Source organism: Salvelinus sp. IW2-2015, linkage group LG5 (assembly GCF_002910315.2).
Source record: "Salvelinus sp. IW2-2015 linkage group LG5, ASM291031v2, whole genome shotgun sequence".
NCBI lineage: Eukaryota > Metazoa > Chordata > Actinopteri > Salmoniformes > Salmonidae > Salvelinus > Salvelinus sp. IW2-2015.
Genome location: NC_036844.1, coordinates 17,155,154 through 17,174,910, shown reverse-complemented (window position 1 = coordinate 17,174,910; position 19,757 = coordinate 17,155,154). Strand labels below are relative to the sequence as shown.

Genomic DNA, 19,757 nt, shown 5'->3' with positions numbered 1-19,757 from the left:
CTTTCCTAAATGGCAGTAATAAGTTGGAAAACATGTAAGGTGTTGGGTAGGGTTGGTGTGTTCCCCTTGCTGCTGCCTGCAGGCCCTATCAGGCACTCAGCTGGACACCAGGCAGCAGAACCCAGAGAAGCGCCTCTTCCTCTGCCTGACCAGCGGGTATGGAGTGAGATTCAGCAGACTGCTGTCATCTAGACAGAACACAGACAGCGAAACCTGAGTACAGTGCAGTGCAGTGCCTTCAATCTCATGTATTTTTTATGATTTAATCCACTCATTGTCACACCCTGATCTGTTTCACCGGCCTTGTGGTTGTCTCCACCCCTCACCAGGTGTCTCCCATTTTCCCCATTATCCGCTACGTATTTATACCTGCATTTTCTGTTTGTCTGTTGCCAGTTCGTCTCGTCTTGTTAGGTCGTACCAGCATGTTTCCCATTTTTTCCTGTTCTCAAGTTTTTGTTTTCTAGTCTTCCCGGTTCTGACGTTTCTGCCTGTCCTGACCCTGAGCCTGCCTGCCGTCCTGTACCTGCCTGACTCGGACCTGCTTTACGAACCACTGCCTGCCCTCGACCTGGCTTTTGCCTGTCCCTTTTGTTATAATAAATATTCTGAGAATCGTACTATCCGCCTCCTGTGTCTGCATCTGGGTCTTATCCTGAGTCGTGATACTCATACCGTACAAATGCCACTTACCTTGGTTTTTCAGTGGTAACGGCATGGTCTCCCTGAGTTTGCTTAGTAGGTTTCTCATCTCTCGCATGTCCCTAGGGAGACAGGGTGAATCATGGTTAAATCCATTTAGGGGAGAGTTGGGTATGTTGAGCTAATGGGGTAAGTTGAGCCAATGTGGTAAGTTGAGCCACCCTTGTTTGTAGGAAACAATACACAAAATGTATTATTTGACCAAATATTTAGGAAGAGGTCATCATTTCATGGAGACTGTTTGATGCTTAATGTAAAAATGGCTCAACTTACCCCAGTCTCCCCTACCACCTCTAAATGGTCACAGGGGAAGCACACACAAACTGAAACACATGAACTTCTACTGTAACCAGCCTGGTGCCAACTGACATACATCATTCTGTGATGCTTTTGAAAAAACAAGTATAAGTCAATACATTGCATTCAATGCAAATAGTTACAGTGTTTTCAGAAAGTATTCACACCCCTTTACTTTTCCCACATTTGTTGTTACAGCCTGTGTTTAACATGGATTCAAATGAGATGTTTTTGCCACTGATCTACACACAATACCCCATAATGTCAAAATGAAATTTAGTTTGTAGAACATTTTTTAAATTTATAACAAACTAAAAGCTGACATTTCTTTAGTCAATAAGTATTCAACTCCTTTGTTATGGCAAGCCTAAATACGTTCAGGAGTAAAAATGTGCTTAACAAATCGCATAATAGGTTACATGGACTCATTCCGTGTTCAATAATAGTAGTTAACATGATTTTTGAATGATTACCCCATACTGTACCCCACACATACAGATAATTGTAAGGTCCCGCAATCGAGTAGTGAATTTTAAGCAAAGATTTAACCACAAAGACCAGGGAGGTTCTTCAACACCTCGCAAAGAAGGGCACCGATTGGTGAAAAGAAGAAGAAAAAAAAAACTTACACTGAATATCCCTTTGAGCATGGTGAAGTTATTAAATAAGGCTTTGGATGGTGTATCAATACACCCAGTCAGTGCAAAGATAGAGGCGTCCTTCCTTTCTCAGTTGCCGGAGGGGAAGGAAACTGCTCAGGGAGTTAAAGAGTTTAAAGAGTTGTGGAGTTAAAGAGTTTTCTCATGGTTTGTGATATGAGAAAACTGAGGATGGATTACTCCACAATACTAACTTAAATGACAGTGTGTAAAGAAGGAAGCCTTTAGATGGGTGAGAAAAACAATCTATTTAATCAAGGACTCAGACCATGAGAAACCTGGCACCATTCCTATGGTGATGCATTGTGGTGGCAGCATCATGCTGTGGGGATGTTTTTCAGAGGAAGCGACGGGGAGACTAGTCAGGATCGAGGGAAAGATGAACAGAGCAAAGTACAGAGAGCTCCTTGATGAAAACCTGCTCCAGAGCGCTCAGGACCGCAGATTGGGGCAAAGCTTCACCTTCCAACAAGACATTGACCCTAAGCATACAGTACAGCCAAGACAACGCAGGAGGGGCTTCGGGACAAGTCTCTGAATGTCCTTGAGTGGCCCAGCCAGAGCCCTGACTTGAACCCGATTGAATATCTCTGGAGAGACCTGAAAATATATGTGCAGCGACGCTCCCCATCCAACCTGACAGAGCATGGCAGGATCTGCAGAGAAGAAAGTGAGAAACTCCAAGGGCACATCGACAGTCGGCTCGGGGATTCGAATCAGCAACCATTCGGTTACTGGCACAACACTCTTAACTGCCAAGCTACCTGCCGATAAACATTATTAAAGTCACCAGTGTTCAATGACTCTATAGGCCAGTAGTCTCTAAGGTGCAGGGTAGAGTACCTGGTGGTAGCCGGCTAGAACAGTGACTAAGGTTCAGGGCAGGGTACTGGGCGGAGGCCGGCTAGTGGTGACTGTTTAACAGTCTGATGGCCTGGAGATAGAAGCTGTTTTTCAGTCTCTCACTCCCATCTTTGATGCGCCTGTACCGTCTCTGCCTTCTAGATGGTAGCGGGGTGAACAGGCCGTGGCTCAGGTGGCTGAGGTCCTTGATGATATTCAAAATCAAATCAAATTGTATTTGTCACATGCGCAGAATATGTGTAGACCTTACAGTGAAACTCATACTTACAAGCCCTTAATCAACAATGTTGTTTTAAGAGCAAAATGTGTTAAGAAAGTATTTCCTAAAATAAACTGATGAAAAAATCAAATACCAAAATAAATACAAAAAAATAAATAAGAAAAATTTAAAAATAACAAGTAATTAAGGGGCAACAATAAAATAACAGTAGCGAGGCTATATACAGAGTCAATATGCGGGGGCACAGGTTAGTCAAGGTAATTGAGGTAATCTGTACATGTAGGTAGAGGGGGTGGACAATGCAAATAGTCCAGGTAGACATTTGATTAGCTGTTCAGGAGTCTTGCTGCTTGGGGGTAGAAGCTGTTAAGAAGCCTTTTGGACCTAGACTTGGCGCTCCGGTACCGTTTGCTGTATGGTAGCAGAGACAACAGTCTATGACTAGGCAGGAAGCTCAGCCCCAGTGATGTACTGGGCCGTACGCATTTGCGGTGCGGTTGGAGGCCTTGCGGTTGGAGGCCGAGCAGTTGCTATACCAGACGGTGATGCAACCAGTCAGGATGCTCTCTATGGTGCAGCTGTAGACCTTTTTGAGGATCTGTGAAGAACCATGCCAAATCTTTTCAGTCTCCTGAGGGGGAATAGTTGTTGTTGTGCCCTCTTCACAGCTGTCTGGTGTGTTTGGACCATGATAGTTTGTTGGTGATGTGGACACCAAGGGACTTTAAGTTCTCAACCTGCTCCACTACAGCCCCGTCGATGAGAATGGGGGTGTACTCAGTCCTCCTTTTCCTGTAGTCCACAATCATCTCCTTAGTCTTGATCACATTGAGGGAGAGGTTGTTGTCCTGGCACCACACTGCCAGGTCTCTGACCTCCTCCCTATAGGCTGTCTCATCATTGTCGGTGATCAGGCCTACCACTGTTGTGTCATCGGCAAACTTAATGATGGTGTTGGAGTCGTGCTTGGCCGTGCAGTCATGGGTGAACAGGGAGTACAGGAGGGGACTGAGCACGCACCCCTGGGGGCCTATGTGTTGAGGATCAGCATGGCAGATGTGTTGTTACCTACCCTTACCAACTGGGGGCGGCCCGTCAGGAAATCCAGGATCCAGTTGCAGAGGGAGGTGTTTAGTCCCAGGGTCCTTAGCTTAGTGATGAGCTTTGAGGGTACTATGGTGTTGAATGCTGAGCTGTAGTCGATGAACAGCATTCTTACATAGGTATTTCTCTGGTCCAGGTGGGATAGGGCAGTGTGCAGTGTAATGGCGTCATCCGTGGATCTGTTGGGGCGATAAGTGAATTGCAGTGGGTCTAAGATGTCGGTTAAGTGCTAAGTGGCGATAGTAATTTAGTTCCGTTACCTTTGCTTTCTTGGGTACAGGAACAATGGTGGACATCTTGAAGCAAGTGGGTACAACAGACTGAGATATGGAGAGATTGAATATATCCGTAAACACGACAGCCAGCTGGTCTGCATATACTCTGAGGACACGGCTTGGGATACCGTCTGAGCAGGAGAACGAGACCACACAGTCCTTGTGAGCGTTGGGGCCCCGTGTCTGCTGCTTGATGTTGTTTTCCTCGAAGCGGGTGAAGGTGTTTAGCTCGTCCGGGAGCGAGGCGTCTGTCTGCGACACGGCTGGCTTTCCCTTTATAATCCGTGATTGTCTGGAGGCCATGCCATATACGTCTCGTGGCCTGAACCGTTGAATTGTGACTCCACTTTGTCCCTGTACTCTCGTTTTGGCTATTTGATGACCTTACGAAGGTCGTAGCTGGTCTGTTTATACACGTAGCTGGTCTGTTCTGGGTCCAACCTTTTGGAGGGTCCAACCTAAAACATAATCCTAACTTCATGTTCACATTCCAGCTAAACCCTAACTCCCACCTCAACCCTAACCATAATCCTGTGGCTAGAGTTGAGCAAAGATGTAGAGACAAAGCAAGGATTAAGGTTAGGATTATGGCTAAGGTTGAGCCGGGATGTGGACATGAAGCTAGGATTAGGGTGAGGGTTAGGTTTAGGGTTGAGATTAGAGTCTGCCTGCCTGAGTCTATCTGTGTCTGTCTGAGTCTTTCACCAATTTCCCCATTGCAGCTTTATCACCAACTGTTTTTTCACATTGAATGCATTATGCATCAATACCGCACATCTTTTTGCAAAAGCATCACAGACTAAAGCTCATCAATGACATCATGTTGACTATGATGTCCAATCTGTTGATAATCCTCTTTATGTATGGCCTATACTCATGTGACCTGGGCATTCTCACTATGAGAGACCATGAGTGTATTAGCATTTTGCATTATACTGTACCTCTCTATGTTTTCAATATCGGTGCACACCAGCCAGGACTCATGTTGGTAGTCTACAGGTGAGGAGGAGTGCTCCTCCAGAATGGGCACATCAGAGCTCTCATCCATCTTGTAGTCCAACCTGGGCTCTGGGTATGAATCTTTTCCTTTGAGAGGGATTTACATGTGATCAACATATAACACTGGGTAACCTGTGAATAGCTTGTGAATGTCTGAACTGCATGTCTAAATGTTCCAATGCTTTGTCTGAGATATAAGAAAACGATGGAATTTGGCTTTGATGTCTTCATGTGTGCCATACTACAGTAGCTACATCATATTTCATTGTGAGAAGATACACTGCACTTTATCTTGGAATGACACTGAACATTTTACTCTGGACTACCCTGCCCTCTGCTGGTTGAGATTGGTATAGCACCTTTCCTGTGGAGCTGCAGCACTCCCAGTAGACACATGGACTTGAGCATCTCCGTGATGAACATCTCCAGGCAGCACTGCAGCTGAATGAAGAGCCGGCAGATCTCTGGGTGGATCTCCCCATCCTCTGGCCTAAAGCACATATACACAGTTGGAAAATGGACAGTCTCAAATCTGATCACTGGCTCCTATCCTTGGCCCTTCTTGAATCCCCCTGGCTTTAAAGCAGGGGCCGGAAATAGGTGGCTGACGGCCAAAACCAGCCCGCGAGTGAATTATTTTGTATATATATACACACACACACACACACACACACAACCAGGCAATAGTTTGGACACACATACTTATTCAAGGGTTTTTCATATTATTACTATTTTCTACATTGTAGAATAATAGTGAAGACATAAAAACTATAAAATAAGACATATGGTATCATGTAGTAACCAAATAAGTGTTAAACAAATCAAAATATATTTTATATTCTTCAAAGTAGCCTCCCGTTGCCTTGATGACAGTTTTGCACACTCTTGGCATTCTCTCAACCAGCTTCATGAGGAATGCTTTTGCAACAGTCTTGACGGAGTTCCCACATATGCTGAGCACTTGTTCTGCTTTTCCTTCACTCTGCGGTCCAACTCATCCCAAACCATCTCAATTAGGTTGAGGTTGGGTGATTGTGGACGCCAGGTCATCTGATGCATTACTCCATCACTCTCCTTGGTCAAATAGCCCTTACACAGCCTGGTGGTGTGTTTTGGGTCATTGTCCTGTTGAAAAACAAATTATAATCCCTCTAAGCGCAAACCAAACAGGATGGCTTATCGCTGCAAAATGTTGTGGTAGCCATGCTGGTTAAGTGTGCCTTCAACAGCAATGCACCCCCACACCATTACATCTCCTCCTCCAAACTTCACGGTGGGAACCATACATGAGGAGATCATCTGTTCACCTACTCTGCGTCTCACAAAGACACAGCGGTTGGAACCAAAAATCTCAAATTTAGACTCATCAGGCCAAAGGACAGATTTCCACCGGTCTAATGTCCATTGCTCTTGTTTCTTGGCCCAAGCAACTCTCTTCTTATTGGTGTCCTTCAGAAGTGGTTTCTTTGCAGCAATTCGACCATGAAGGCCTGATTCACACAGTCTCCTCTGAACAGTTGATGTTGAGATGTGTATGTTAGTAGAATGCATTTATTTGGGCTGCAATCTGAAGTGCAGTTAACTCTAATGAACTTATCCTCTGCAGCAGAGGTTACTCTGGGTCTTCCTTTCCTGTGGCGGTCCTCATGAGAGCCAGTTTCATCATAGCACTTTTCATAGCACGGTTTTGGTTACTGCACTCAAAGATATTAACATTTTCCATACTGACTGACCTTTATGTCTTAAAGTAATGATGGACTTTCGTTTCTCTTTGCTCATTTGAGCTGTTCTTGACATAATATGCACTTGGTCATTTTTAACAAATAGGTCTATCTTCTGTATACCACCCCTAACTTGTCACAACACAACTGATTAGTTCAAATGCATTAAGAATTAAAGAAATTCATGGGGTCACTTAGAAATGTCCTTGTTACTGAAATATATATATTTTTCCCATTAAAATAACATCAAATTGATCAGAAATACAGTTTAGACATTGTTAATGTTGTAAATGACTATTGTAGCTGGAAACGGCGGATTTTTTATGGAATATCTACATAGGCATACAAAGGCCCATTATCAGCAACCTTCACTCCTGTGTTCCAATGGCACGTTGTGTTAGCTAATCCAAGTTTATCATTTTAAAAGGCTAATTGATCATTAGAAAACCCCTTTGCAATTATGTTAGCACAGCTGAAAACTGTTGTTCTGATTAAAGCAGCAATAAAACTGGCCTTCTTTAGACTAGTATCTGGAGCATCAGCATTTGTGGGTTCGATAACATGCTCAAAATGGCCAGAAACAAAGAACTTTCTTCTGAAACTTCTCAGTCTATTCTTGTTCTGCGAAATGAAGGCTATTCCATGTGAGAAATTGCCAAGAAACTGAAGATCTGGTACAGCGCTGGGTACTACTCCCTTCAAAGAACAGCGCAAACTGGCTCTAACCAGAACAGAAAGAGGAGTGGGATGCCCCGGTGCACAACTGAGCAAGAGGACACGTACATTAGTGTCTAGTTTGAGACACCGACGCCTCACAAGTCCTCAACTGGCAGCTTCATTAAATAGTACCCCCAAAACACCAGTCTCAACGTCAACAGTGAAGAGGCGACTCCGGGATGCTGGCCTTCTACAACAATAAAAAGAAAAGATTAAGATGGGAAAAAGAACACAGATACTGGACAGAGGAACTCTGCCTTGAAGGCCAGCATCCCGGAGTCGCATCTTCACTGTAATCGAACCCACAAATGTTGATGCTCCAGATCCTCAACTAGTCTAAAGAAGGCCAGTTTTATTGCTTCTTTAATCAGCACAACCATTTTCAGCTGTGCTAACATAATTGCAAAAGGTTTTCTAATGATCAATTAGCCTTTTAAAATGATAAACTTGAATTAGCTAACACAACATGCCATTGGATCACAGGAGTGATGGTTGCTGATAATGGACCTGTACGCCTACGTAGAGATTCCATTAAAAATCAGTAATTTCCAGCTACAATAGTCATTTACAACATTAACAATGTCTACACTGTATTTCTGATCAAGTTGATGTTATTTTAATGGACCAAAAAAAAGTGCTTTTCTTTCAAAAACAAGTGACCCCAAACTTTTGAATGGTAGCGTATACATATACAGTACCAGTCAAACATTTGGAGACACCTACTCATTCAAGGGTTTTTCTTGATTTTTTTTACTATTATCTACATTGTAGAATAATAGTGAAGACATCAAAACTAAGAAATAACACAAATAGAATCATGTAGTGACTAAAAAAGTGTTAAACACATTTTCAGGCTACCTATGAGAAAGTCACTGTAGCTTTTCTTGATAAAGCAAAGACAGTTGGTTACTATGGTATGAAAGTCCCGCCTGCTTCTTGGATCAAGTATCACGCTGTTTTTGAACGGCCTTCAAAAGATTCATGAAAAGGCGGTCATTTAAGTCGGGAAGTTGAAAGAATGTGCTGCTGCACACTCACTATGGAGTGCTCATGTTTTTAATCGCTAAATGGTTAAACTAGTGAGAAATACATGTGATTGTTGAGTTTTCTTCATTTACTATCACCCTAAATAGATTTATTTTGCCATATCTAATTCATGTATATGACGCTACTTTCCATGATACATTTGTATTTGTTACTACATTACACAAACTGACGTTTTGACCACATCGAATTGGGGGGGAATTACACATCCTATTAACCTGAGATTGGTGATGTTAGTATAAAAGTTTATAGTCAACATGATGACACAAAATCAATTGCTTAAAACAGATGAATATCTTTGGTTTTGTACGGTTAACTTTGTCATACGCGCTGGGGCTCGCAGGACTTAGAACACAGCTAGCATTTTCTTCCTCATTTGGGGCGGTCTCTCTATTAAAGTCACTTGCCATACACCAATACACTGATCTGACAGTCAAACGATAACTTAAATAGCAGCCAACCGTTGTCACTGTTGATATCCTATGGCAGGTCATGATTCGTTGAAGTTAACCAACAGAAAAAGTAGTTTGTGTCCTTTTCCGTGATGGCAGGCAGCCTCGTGAAATCAACATCTGCCATTCCAAAATATATACTGAACAAAAATACTAACGCAACATGAAACAACTTCAACGCCTTTACTGAGTTACAGTTCACATAAAGAAATCAGTCCATTGAAATAAATTCATTAGGCCCTAATCTATGGATTTCACATGACTGGGCAGGGGTGCTGCCATGGGTGCTGCCATGGGTGGGCTTGGGCGGCATAAGCCCACCCACTTGGAAGCCAAGCCCACCCACCGTGGAGCTGGCCCAGCTAATCAGAATGAATTTGTTACAGACATAAATACTCCTCAGCTGTCCGGGTGGCTGGTCTCGATCCTGTAGGTGAAGAAGTCAGATGTGGAAGTCCTGGGCTGGCGTGAGGCCGGTTGGACGTACCACAAATGCACAGCATAAGCAATCCAGGGTTTATACACATCATTGAATATAAGCCTTATACATTTTCATCTAACCAACCATGTATAGGTTATTCCAAGTTTCTGTGTGGCCTTTGAATTGTGTTATTTTAAACAGAGCTACACCCCAAAAAGTTTGCCCCGTTCTATTGATTTCAGTGTTGCATTACACTTACCCTGTCAGCGACCCACTTAAATCAAAATGCAATACTTCAAAATGTAGCTAGCTGTCTTCTACAAATTGTCCTCTAAACAGTGATGCACACATTATTCCCAGATTCTGAGTGTTTTTTAACAGGACGTGCAACCTCATCTTCCTCCTCTTGAGTAATTGATTTCAACGTGATAATTGACAAAACAGTGTGTTTCTCTTTCTGTATTGGTGCAGTGGAGTGTACTCATGGATGCCAAGGGAAGCCAGGTTTCCCCAAAAAATGGACTAAGAAAAAAAGCATGCAATTTAAAAAAAATTTAATCTCTCTTTAATCTCTCTGTGTTTCAGAAATGTCCTTCAATTCGCAAAAGGCTGAATGTATCTCACCGGAGAAAGCATCCGAGCGAACGAAACTGCGCCCCGCTTTCTCTATCTGATGCTGTCTGGTCAGAAAGAATTTGACAATGTTGCCACTGGTAGCACTGAATGCAAGGGAAGCCATCAAGCATTTGGCCTCCCTTGAGGCCTAGTGGTTAGAGCATCGGGCCGAATCCCTGAGCTGACAAGGTAAAAATATGTCGTTCTGCCCCTGAACAAGGAAGTTAACCCACTGTTCCCCGGTAGAGACTGTCAATGTAAATAATAACTTGTTCTTAACTGACTCGCCTGGTTAAATTCTAATGAATATATATATTAACCAATCAATGTTGAGCTAAACTGAGTGAGCTCAGCTGTGAACGGTCCTGGTGCACCAAAAAAAAAAAGTAGCAATGGAAGCCAGTTTGGATTTGGCTTCAGACCAATCACAAGCCAAACATCAATATTGACAGAAAGAAACTTGAAATGTTGCATCTCGATGTCACTGTCCACCGGTGGCTAGCTAGATAGCTAAAGTCGTCCCTTTCCTAAATTAACCATGGATAGGTCTACACGGACAAATTCTGGCCTGGTTTTGATCTGCTCTGTCGGAAAGATATCAGTTTGTCTCTGTGGATGGTTTGTCCTCTGACAAATCAACTGTAAATTTCGGTGTTCCTAAAGGCTCCGTTTTAGGACCACTTGTTTTCACTATATATTTTACCTCTTGGTGATGTCATTCGGAAACATAATGTTAACTTTCACTGCTATGCGGATGACACACAGGTGTACATTTCGATGAAACATGGTGACGCCCCAAAATTGCCCTCCCTGGAAGCCTGTGTTTCAGACATAAGGAAGTGGATGGCTGAAAATGTTCTACTTTTAAACTCAGACAAAACAGAGATGCTTGTTCTAGGTCCCAAGAAACAAAGAGATCTTCTGTTGAATCTGACAATTAATCTTAATGGCTGTACAGTCGTCTCACATAAAACTGTGAAGGACCTCAGCATTACTCTGGACCCTGATCTCACTTTTGACGAACATATCAAGACTGTTTCAAGGACAGCTTTTTTCCATCTACGTAACATTGCAAAAATCAGAAACTTTCTGTCCAAAAATTATGCAGAATAATGTATCCATGCTTCTGTCACTTCTAGGTTAGACGACTGCAAAGCTCTACTTTCCAGCTACCCTGATAAAGCACTAAATAAACTTCAGTTAGTGCTAAACACGGCTGCTAGAATCTTGACTACAACCAAAAAATTTGATCATATTACTCCAGTGCTAGCCTCTCTACACTGGCTTCCTGTGAAGGCAAGGGCTGATTTCAAGGTTTTACTGCTAACCTACAAAGCATTACATGGGCTTGCTCCTACCCATCTTTCTGATTTGATCCTGCCGTACATACCTACACGTACGCTACGGTCACAAGACGCAGGCCTCCTTACGGTCCCTAGAATTTCGAAGCAAACAGCTGGAGGCAGGGCTTTCTCCTATAGAGCTCAATTTTTATGGAATGGTCTGTCTACCCATGTGAGAGACGCAGACTCGGTCTCAACTTTTAAGTCTTTACTGAAGACTCATCTCTTCAGTGTGTCATATGATTGAGTGTAGTCTGGCCCAGGAGTGTGAAGGTGAACGGAAAGGCTCTGGAGCAACGAACCYCCCTTGCTGTCTCTGCCTGGCCGGTTCCCCTCTCTCCACTGGGATTCTCTGCCTCTAACCCTATTACAGGGGCTGAGTCACCTGCTTACTGGTGCTCTTTCATGCCATCCCTGGGAGGGGTGCGTCACTTGAGTGGGTTGAGTCACTGACGTGATCTTCCTGTCTGGGTTGGCGCCCCCCCTTGGGTTGTGCCGTGGCGGAGATCTTTGTGTGCTATACTCGCCTTGTCTCAGGATGGTAAGTTGGTGGTTGAAGATATCCCTCTAGTGGTGTGGGGGCTGTGCTTTGGCAAAGTGGGTGGGGTTATATCCTTCCTGTTTGGCCCTGTCCGGAGGTATCATCGGATGGGGCCACAGTGTCTCCTGACCCCTCCTATCTCAGCCTCCAGTATTTATGCTGCAGTAGTTTGTGTCGGGGGGCTAGGGTCAGTCTGTTATATCTGGAGTACTTCTCCTGTCTTATCCGGTGTCCTGTGTGAATTTAAGTATGCTCTCTCTAATTCTCTCTCTCTTTCTTTCTTTCTTTCTCTCTCTCTGTCTTTCTCTCTCACAGGACCATGCCTCAGGACTACCTGGCCTGATGACTCCTTGCTGTTAGCCTTCTACATCTAGCTATATGTTGAACTTCCATCCTCTCAGGCCAGGGGCGCAATGCATGAATTTATGGTTGGATCAGAATCGCCGTTATAATCATTGGCCAGTCCGGAGAATTTAGTTAAACCACAAGTTCAAATCCCTATCTATATTAATACATTTTTTTATCAAATGTATTTATAAAGCCTTTCTTACATCAGCTGATATCTCAAAGTGCTGTACAGAAACCCAGCCTAAAACTCCAAACAGCAAGCAGTGCAGGTGTAGAAGCACGGTGGCTAGGAAAAACTCCCTAGTTAGGCTAGCGAGCAAGTTTTAAAGCCAGGTAGTGTAGGACAACAAAAAATAAAAGCGTGTACTGTATGACAGAGTCATAGACTGTTTTAGCAACATGAAAGATGAGGATGGCATTGGCATTTCTCTACAAGTAGGGTGAGTCAACATGTTTTTTCTACTTTACCTAAGGATGAAAAACAAGCTTTGCTTGATTTACAATCCGATACGTCAGTCCTTACCCGCCCTGCTGATAAGGGTGGGTCGGTTGTACTCATGGATAGGACAGTTTATGTAAATGAGTGTCATAGACAACCCATTACAAAAAACTCAGAAGTGACCCCTCTTCCCAATTTCAGAACACTATCTTTACTGTCCTAGATGGGTATTTAAGTTCTGGTCAGATAACCAAAAAAGTAACTATTTGGCTATTCAACACCCTAAAATTGCCACTTTCTATACTTTGCCAAAATTACACTTAAATGTTAGCAAAACCTCCAGGGCGTCCTATTGTAGCGGGCATTGATGCAGTAACAGCCCCTTTATCGACTATTTTATTAGACCGCTCGTATTACAGCTCCCCTCCTTTGTAAAGGACACCAGCAGTATGATCTCTATTATTGAATCTCTTGATCCTCTCCATGAGAATACTTCGATAGTTACTTTTGATGTTGAGTCATTATACACTAATATTCCACACGAGGGCGGTATTGAGGCCATATAACATTTTCTTCTGCAACGTGACCCTAATGAACTACCTTCCAGTCCATGCATTATAACATTGGCTGAAATAGTACTCACACACAACTATTTCATGTTTCTAAAGTATTTCTTTATTTCAGACGAAGGGTACTGCTATGGGATCCCTTATGGATCCTAACTATGCTAATTTGTATGTGGGTTACATGGAGAAACAGTCAATTCTCAATCCTCTCAAAAATGTTTTCTTGCCTAACATCATTATTTGTAAACGGTACATTGATGATATTTTTGTTCTATGGAGGGGTGATGCAAAACAGCTCCAGGCATTCCATGCTTTTCTTAACTCTTGTTCCGAGCACCTGAGATTTACTATGCAATCTGACACCTCAAATCATTTCCCTTAATCTTCAGATTTTTTGTGTGGATAATGTTCTATACACAGATCTTTACAGGAAACCTACTGATTGTAACAGTTTGTTGGGGGCTGGTAGCTGTCACCCTCTTCCCTTGCCCTACAGCCAATTCTGTCGAATCAAAAGAATTTGCAAAAAATGGCTGAGACGCAAAGAAAATTCAAGGAGAGGGGGTAAAAAAAACGGTCAGATTAATACTGCCATTGAGAAAATCCCGAACAAATCGAGACATGATCTCTTTCAAGGACAGTCTCGCAAAAAGAAGCATTATTGTGTTCTTACTGCCCACTATTCAAAGTTCTCTGAACAAATTAAGGGAATCGTTCACAAACATTGGCACGTTCAAAGAACCGATGACAGTATCGGTAATGTGTTTTCGGACCCTCCCATGGTCGTATTCTAGCGGGGCAGGAATCTCAGATCAATTGGTCAACTCTTAATTACCACCCCAAAATACCGCTGCACAACGTCTAGTTGCACCTTTACCGGATGGGAACTAGAAGTGTAATTGCTGTGCTCAATGCAATGACACTTACAAATGTAGATCCTTCAAACACCCCCTAACAGGGGAACAGATAACAATCAAAGGTATCACGTGCTCCACTAAGGCAGATATTTATCTTATAAACTTGTCCTTGTGGTAAAAATGATGTGGGTAATACGAAGCGCGAATTAAAAGTATGAATGTCAGAGAATTGTAGGTGCAAAAACTCGACGTACCCAGTTGCGGCCCACTTTTTGGAAGCGAACCACTCTATTTTGTCCCTAAGTTACATCGGCATCGAACACATCACCCTCCCTAGGACAGGGGGTGACCTTAACAATTTATTCTTAAAACGAGAGGCTGCCTGGATCTTTCATTTAAAGACCCTTGCCCCGTTCGGTTTCAATGTAGACTGATCTGAAGCCATTCTTGTGATTACTGTGATTTTGCTATTCATTGTAAATGTTTGTAGGCCCATGTAGTCAAATTGTATCTATGATCGTATGCTATCCATTCATGTTTTTTTATATGTTCTATTTATATCTGTAAATTAACCAATGATATCAAGCCACACCCGGCCATGATTACGGACACCTGTGCGTCCCCTTTGAAACTATATAAACTAGTGACCCGAAGTGTTTGTCATTATACCCTGATAAAGACAGCTTGTCTGTCGAAACGTTGGTTATTAGGTAATTAAATTATTGCATCTGAGCTCCTAGAGTGTGCGGCTCTCCTTTTCTTTTTTAATAGTCTGACATTTTCAGAAACATTACATTGCTTGACGATGCTGTAGGTTATGTAACTGTCTGTTATATGCAATATGTTTTGTGCACTTCACCAGAGAGATGCTGCTCTCCGGTTTTGTAATGAAACGAATGTGTGGTTTAATTAATTCTGCCACTGTGTCTTCTTATTGTCTCGGCCTCAGGCTTATATATATCACGGTGTCAAGGCATATGAACTAACAGGTTATAGAACAAACAACACAATTATCACAACACAGGTTGTAATATGACTACTTTTTCTGAATTTGCTTCCCGGGTGATTTTACCTACGCACTACTACTGTTTTGGTGACCTCCATATCAAAATGCAACATTCCAAAATGTAGCTGACTGTGTTCTGCAGGTTGTCCTCTAACCAGTGATGTAAACATGTCTCCAGTTTCCATGTGGTTTCTGAGTTAGTTTCAACAGCGCATTCCTAACCCCCCTAATCAATGAGAAATGTATTAAGACTTGTCAGAACGACAGGGTTTTTAGTACATGTGTATTTATAAGATGCTCGTTTAAAAAATACAGGTCATATTATTACTATTGTTGCACATGTAGGCTATTTGTAGACAGAATGTACTATGTTTAGGTTTTCAATATATCATCAACTGTTTCTGCATATTGGTTATTGATTTGGACACTGTAAAACGTTGTTTTGGCATGGAGCTATTTATCAATAGGTCTTGTCAACAGGAAGCGACAGCATCATTTTCCATAAAACGCAATCGAAAAAGGCATCAGAAGCAATGGTATATATTCATGAATGCCAAGAGAAGTCAGGCCCCCCCCCCCAAAAAATTGGCAAGAAATACAATTATTATAACAATAATTTCTCTTTCGTCTCTCTGTGTTTCATACATTTCCTTCAATTCGCAAGAGGATGAATGTGTCTCACCAGAGAAAGCATCCGAGCAAGAAAAACAGCTCCCCTCTGTCTCTCTATGTCTAGGTCATCTATCTGACGCTGTCTGGTCCAAACGAGTAACACATTTTTGCCGCCCGCAGCATTGAATGGAACGCAAGGGAAGCCAGTGAGCATTTAGCCTCCCTTGATATAAAAAGTATTAAAAAATTGCCAATCAGCATTGAGCTAAATTGAGCGAGCTCAACTGTGAATGGTCCTGGCGCACCAAAAAAAGTGTCAAGGGAAGCCAGCTTGGATTTTGACATCACTCCTATCAAATCGCTTTGAGAGCCTATGTCATTGACAGAAACAACTTTAATTGTTGCATCTCATTGTGTTGTTGTTCTCTGGCTCCGGTGGCTAGCTAGCTAAAATTGTCCCTTTCCTAAATTAGCCATGGATGGAGATAGGGATTTGGACTTGTGGTTTTTCTTAATTCTCATTATAATGGTGATTCTAATCCAACCATTAGCCTAATTCATACATTGTTGTAACCCTGGCCTGAGAGGATGGAAGTTCAATATGTAGCTAGATGTAGAAGGCTAATATTAACTAGCTTACTTTGCCAATGAATGGAAGTTAGGCTAGCGAGCAAGAAATTTCACCAGGTAGCCTAGGACAACAACAAAAAAGCGTGTACTGTATAACAGAGTGATAGACCGTTTTGTCAACATCAAAGAGAGTAGGATGGCATTGGGTTAGTAGGGTGAGTCAACATAATTTGCACGAGCACACCTCACACACACACAGAAATTAGAACCATGGACAACCACATCACATTGAGCTTACATTGATGGGACTAAATAGTTTTTGGTATCTTTTAGTTGTCACTGTATTAGACTAAGCAGAGGTGATTTGATGATGTTGAAATGTTTAAGTTGAAATGACTTGCGGTAACTCTGTGGTTCTAAATCAATAGTTTAGTGATTCAAAAATATCGGAAACATGAATTTGTTTGACCATGCTGTAGGTCATGTAACAGAGGTTGCCATCCGGTTTTGTGGTAAAACAAAGGTGTGTGTGAATTTATCCTGGCACTGTGTATTCTTAATGTCTCGGCCTCTTATATATCTCGGTCGCAATGCATATGAATTAACAGGTTACAGAGCAAACAACGCAATTATCACAACACATACAGGTTGTACTATGGCTTTTTTGGGGGCTTCCTCAGTGATTTTACACACGCACCGCTACTGATCAGAAGTAAATTAATCCACGAATACAATAATTTTACATAGATCTTAAATTAGATTTCTCATATATCATCAAAATGAATAAATCATAGTACAATTTTTTTATTTCCTGATTAAGTAGCCTACAATACCATTGGAAAATAATGTTGAAAGTTAAATTTATATTCCTATACATGGAAATGTCAACATTAATTTCCAATGGTGTTGTACTTAATCGGGTAATTAACTGTTGAACTGTGGCTGATTTTTATGATATACCAGAAATCACCCCCAAAATATTTTTCCTTATCGAAAACCTTCAAAGGCATTGGGTAAAAGTAAATTAATACACTAATACGAATATATAATTTTACATAATATCTTAAATGACGCGTTATAATGGATTTGATTATATAATAGGGGTATTGAAGGCCATTCAAAACTGTGGGAGATGATCCAGGAAGTAGGCGGGACTTTCATACCATGTAGCAAGCTGTTATCTCGAATAGCGCGCCTTAAAATGACATACACTAGCACCATGGACAGTTCCAGTGACAATTGAAGAAGTCAACATATAATGTTAATGAAACTGTATCCGTATATCGTAGATTCCTTACCCAGATATCACGGTGAGGTTCTGATGGGCAGCTTGGGCCATGGTACATCCTTTGGTCCTGGTGCGGTGCAGCACCGCCCGTAAAGAGGGACAATCGGCCGAAATCTCCCCAATAGTGATGACCTGTTCTCGGTACAGCGCCACGAGAGTGTTGAAATCTTGGACTGTCTGAGAAGCAACATGGACAAATAACCTCTTTCAGCAAGTCAACGCATAGCACCATACATTTTCAAGGGAGATTGGAGCGACAAGATTATTGCATACGCAAGTGGACACGCAGTAGATCAATGTTATGACTGCCACCCGACCCGTATAGGCCACATAGCCAATTGCACCTCACTAATCATAATATAGCCTACACTTGAATAATAACAATATTGCGCTACATAATATAGCCTATTCCTATAGACTATATATAGGCTTCCTAATTGAGGCACATTGGTGTAATATTACACCAGCTCTCCTTGTGCCATGCCCTTGAGTGCAACAGACATAATTTTGTTTATCACACCTTAAAGCGCTAAGACACCAAGGACAGTATTATATAGATCGCTCTATGGTACCTGGACTCACATTTACGACTTAGTTGGCAGAAAAATGTAGCTTGGTAAGAAATGTGTCTCTGCGCATTTTAATTTGTCTTTGTGGTTTAATAGAACACGTGATGGTTACAATGTGTCTGCTGTTATACTAGTATGGCAGCGATGACTCCATAGCTATTACCACTACCGAGGGAACGACAGATCATAACTTACCATCCTACATTCGCCTACGGCCCGCTGGGCTTTCCGCGTGCTCTCCGTGCTCTCCCGGCGTTCCGGGTCCCTCTGCAGTGGTTTGCTGAGCTGAAAAATGTTCGCTGCGGATCTGGGGCGGTTCTTGCGCCCGTTCGGAGCAGAACACATGCATACACAGCCACTGATAAAACCCAGCGGACAGCCTATCTATAATATACCCCGAGGTCGCAGCCGAGGTGGAGGCTCTTGTCGATGTTCCTGCAGGGTCTAAAATGTTCAGCCTGCAGGATGAGTGCGAGTAGCGGATGGCTTCTCGCAGCTCCCTCTCTGCAGCTCTCCCCTCAGCGGCTAGGCGAGTCACCTTCACCCTGCAGAAGGCCAACTGTGGCTGAATGTGGTCTTCCGTTGTGCTTTCACGTGAGAGGCGAATACACTCAGAGCCTGCCATTCGTCACTGCTCCGTCATTCGAGGCATCGACGACTCCAAAACATGCGAGTCTGTCACATGAAATCGTGAGTAGACGTAAATACCTCAAAATATTACTCGTATCTGGCAGGAGTAAGAGCACACTCAAAGACCAGCAGTAATATGCTCAAAGTAGATCTCATGAGTTTACATGCACATCGAAGCCTCCCCGACTGATGTCTGAGATCGATATGCCTACATGTGGATGATTATAAACATATAGGCCTAGGCTACTGTACAAGCAAACCAAAATATTATTGTCACCACAAATGCAAACCAATGCAAACTGTAAACTTGACAGGTAACTTGCCAGAGATTTGGCAATTTGTTATGTAAAATTGATATAATATGTCTGGTAATACACTGAATGACACAATATTACAATGAGTTCCTGGAACACACAAAATTGCAAAAATACTAAAACACTTAAAATATGCCTATTATGTCTCGGTGCAAAGCTATTTCCCAACCAGATTTTTAAACAATCATCATTTTTGTTCTTTCATATTCACTTCTATCACACGTATATCCCTCATAAAACAATTGTGGATTTGACAGTGAAAAGATTGATGGTGAAACATGCTCAACTGTCACAAAATATGAAATAAGCCTATCTACACAACTGCTTCATGTGAGAACTTTTTAAATATGACCTTCAGAAATGCACCCCAAAAATAATAGAAACACATTTCAGGCGTGCTCTTGATTCCAGTAACATATGGAGGTGACAGGTGAGTTACCTGACAGTAGGCACTAATAAGCACAATGCAGAATACTACATCACCCAGAAAGTACCCAATTGTCATACTTGGGTAAAAGTAAAGATACCGTAATAGAAAATGACTCAAGTAAAAGTCACTCAGTAAAACACTAATATATTTAAGT

At 42.3% G+C, this 19,757-nt stretch overlaps 1 protein-coding gene across 1 annotated transcript; it reads right to left on the bottom strand.

Moving 5' to 3' along the window:
- LOC111963985 (regulator of G-protein signaling 7-binding protein B-like) lies at window positions 1–18,671 on the bottom strand. Its single transcript, XM_023987609.2, has 6 exons — window positions 18,425–18,671; window positions 17,671–17,837; window positions 5,480–5,610; window positions 5,063–5,207; window positions 694–764; window positions 1–188 (listed from the first exon to the last, which is right to left on the bottom strand). The coding sequence occupies exons 1-6, from the start codon at window positions 18,572–18,574 to the stop codon at window positions 97–99; spliced, it is 756 nt and encodes a 251-aa protein (XP_023843377.1). The 5' UTR covers window positions 18,575–18,671; the 3' UTR covers window positions 1–96.
- Between the last annotated feature and the right edge of the window lie 1,086 nt (window positions 18,672–19,757).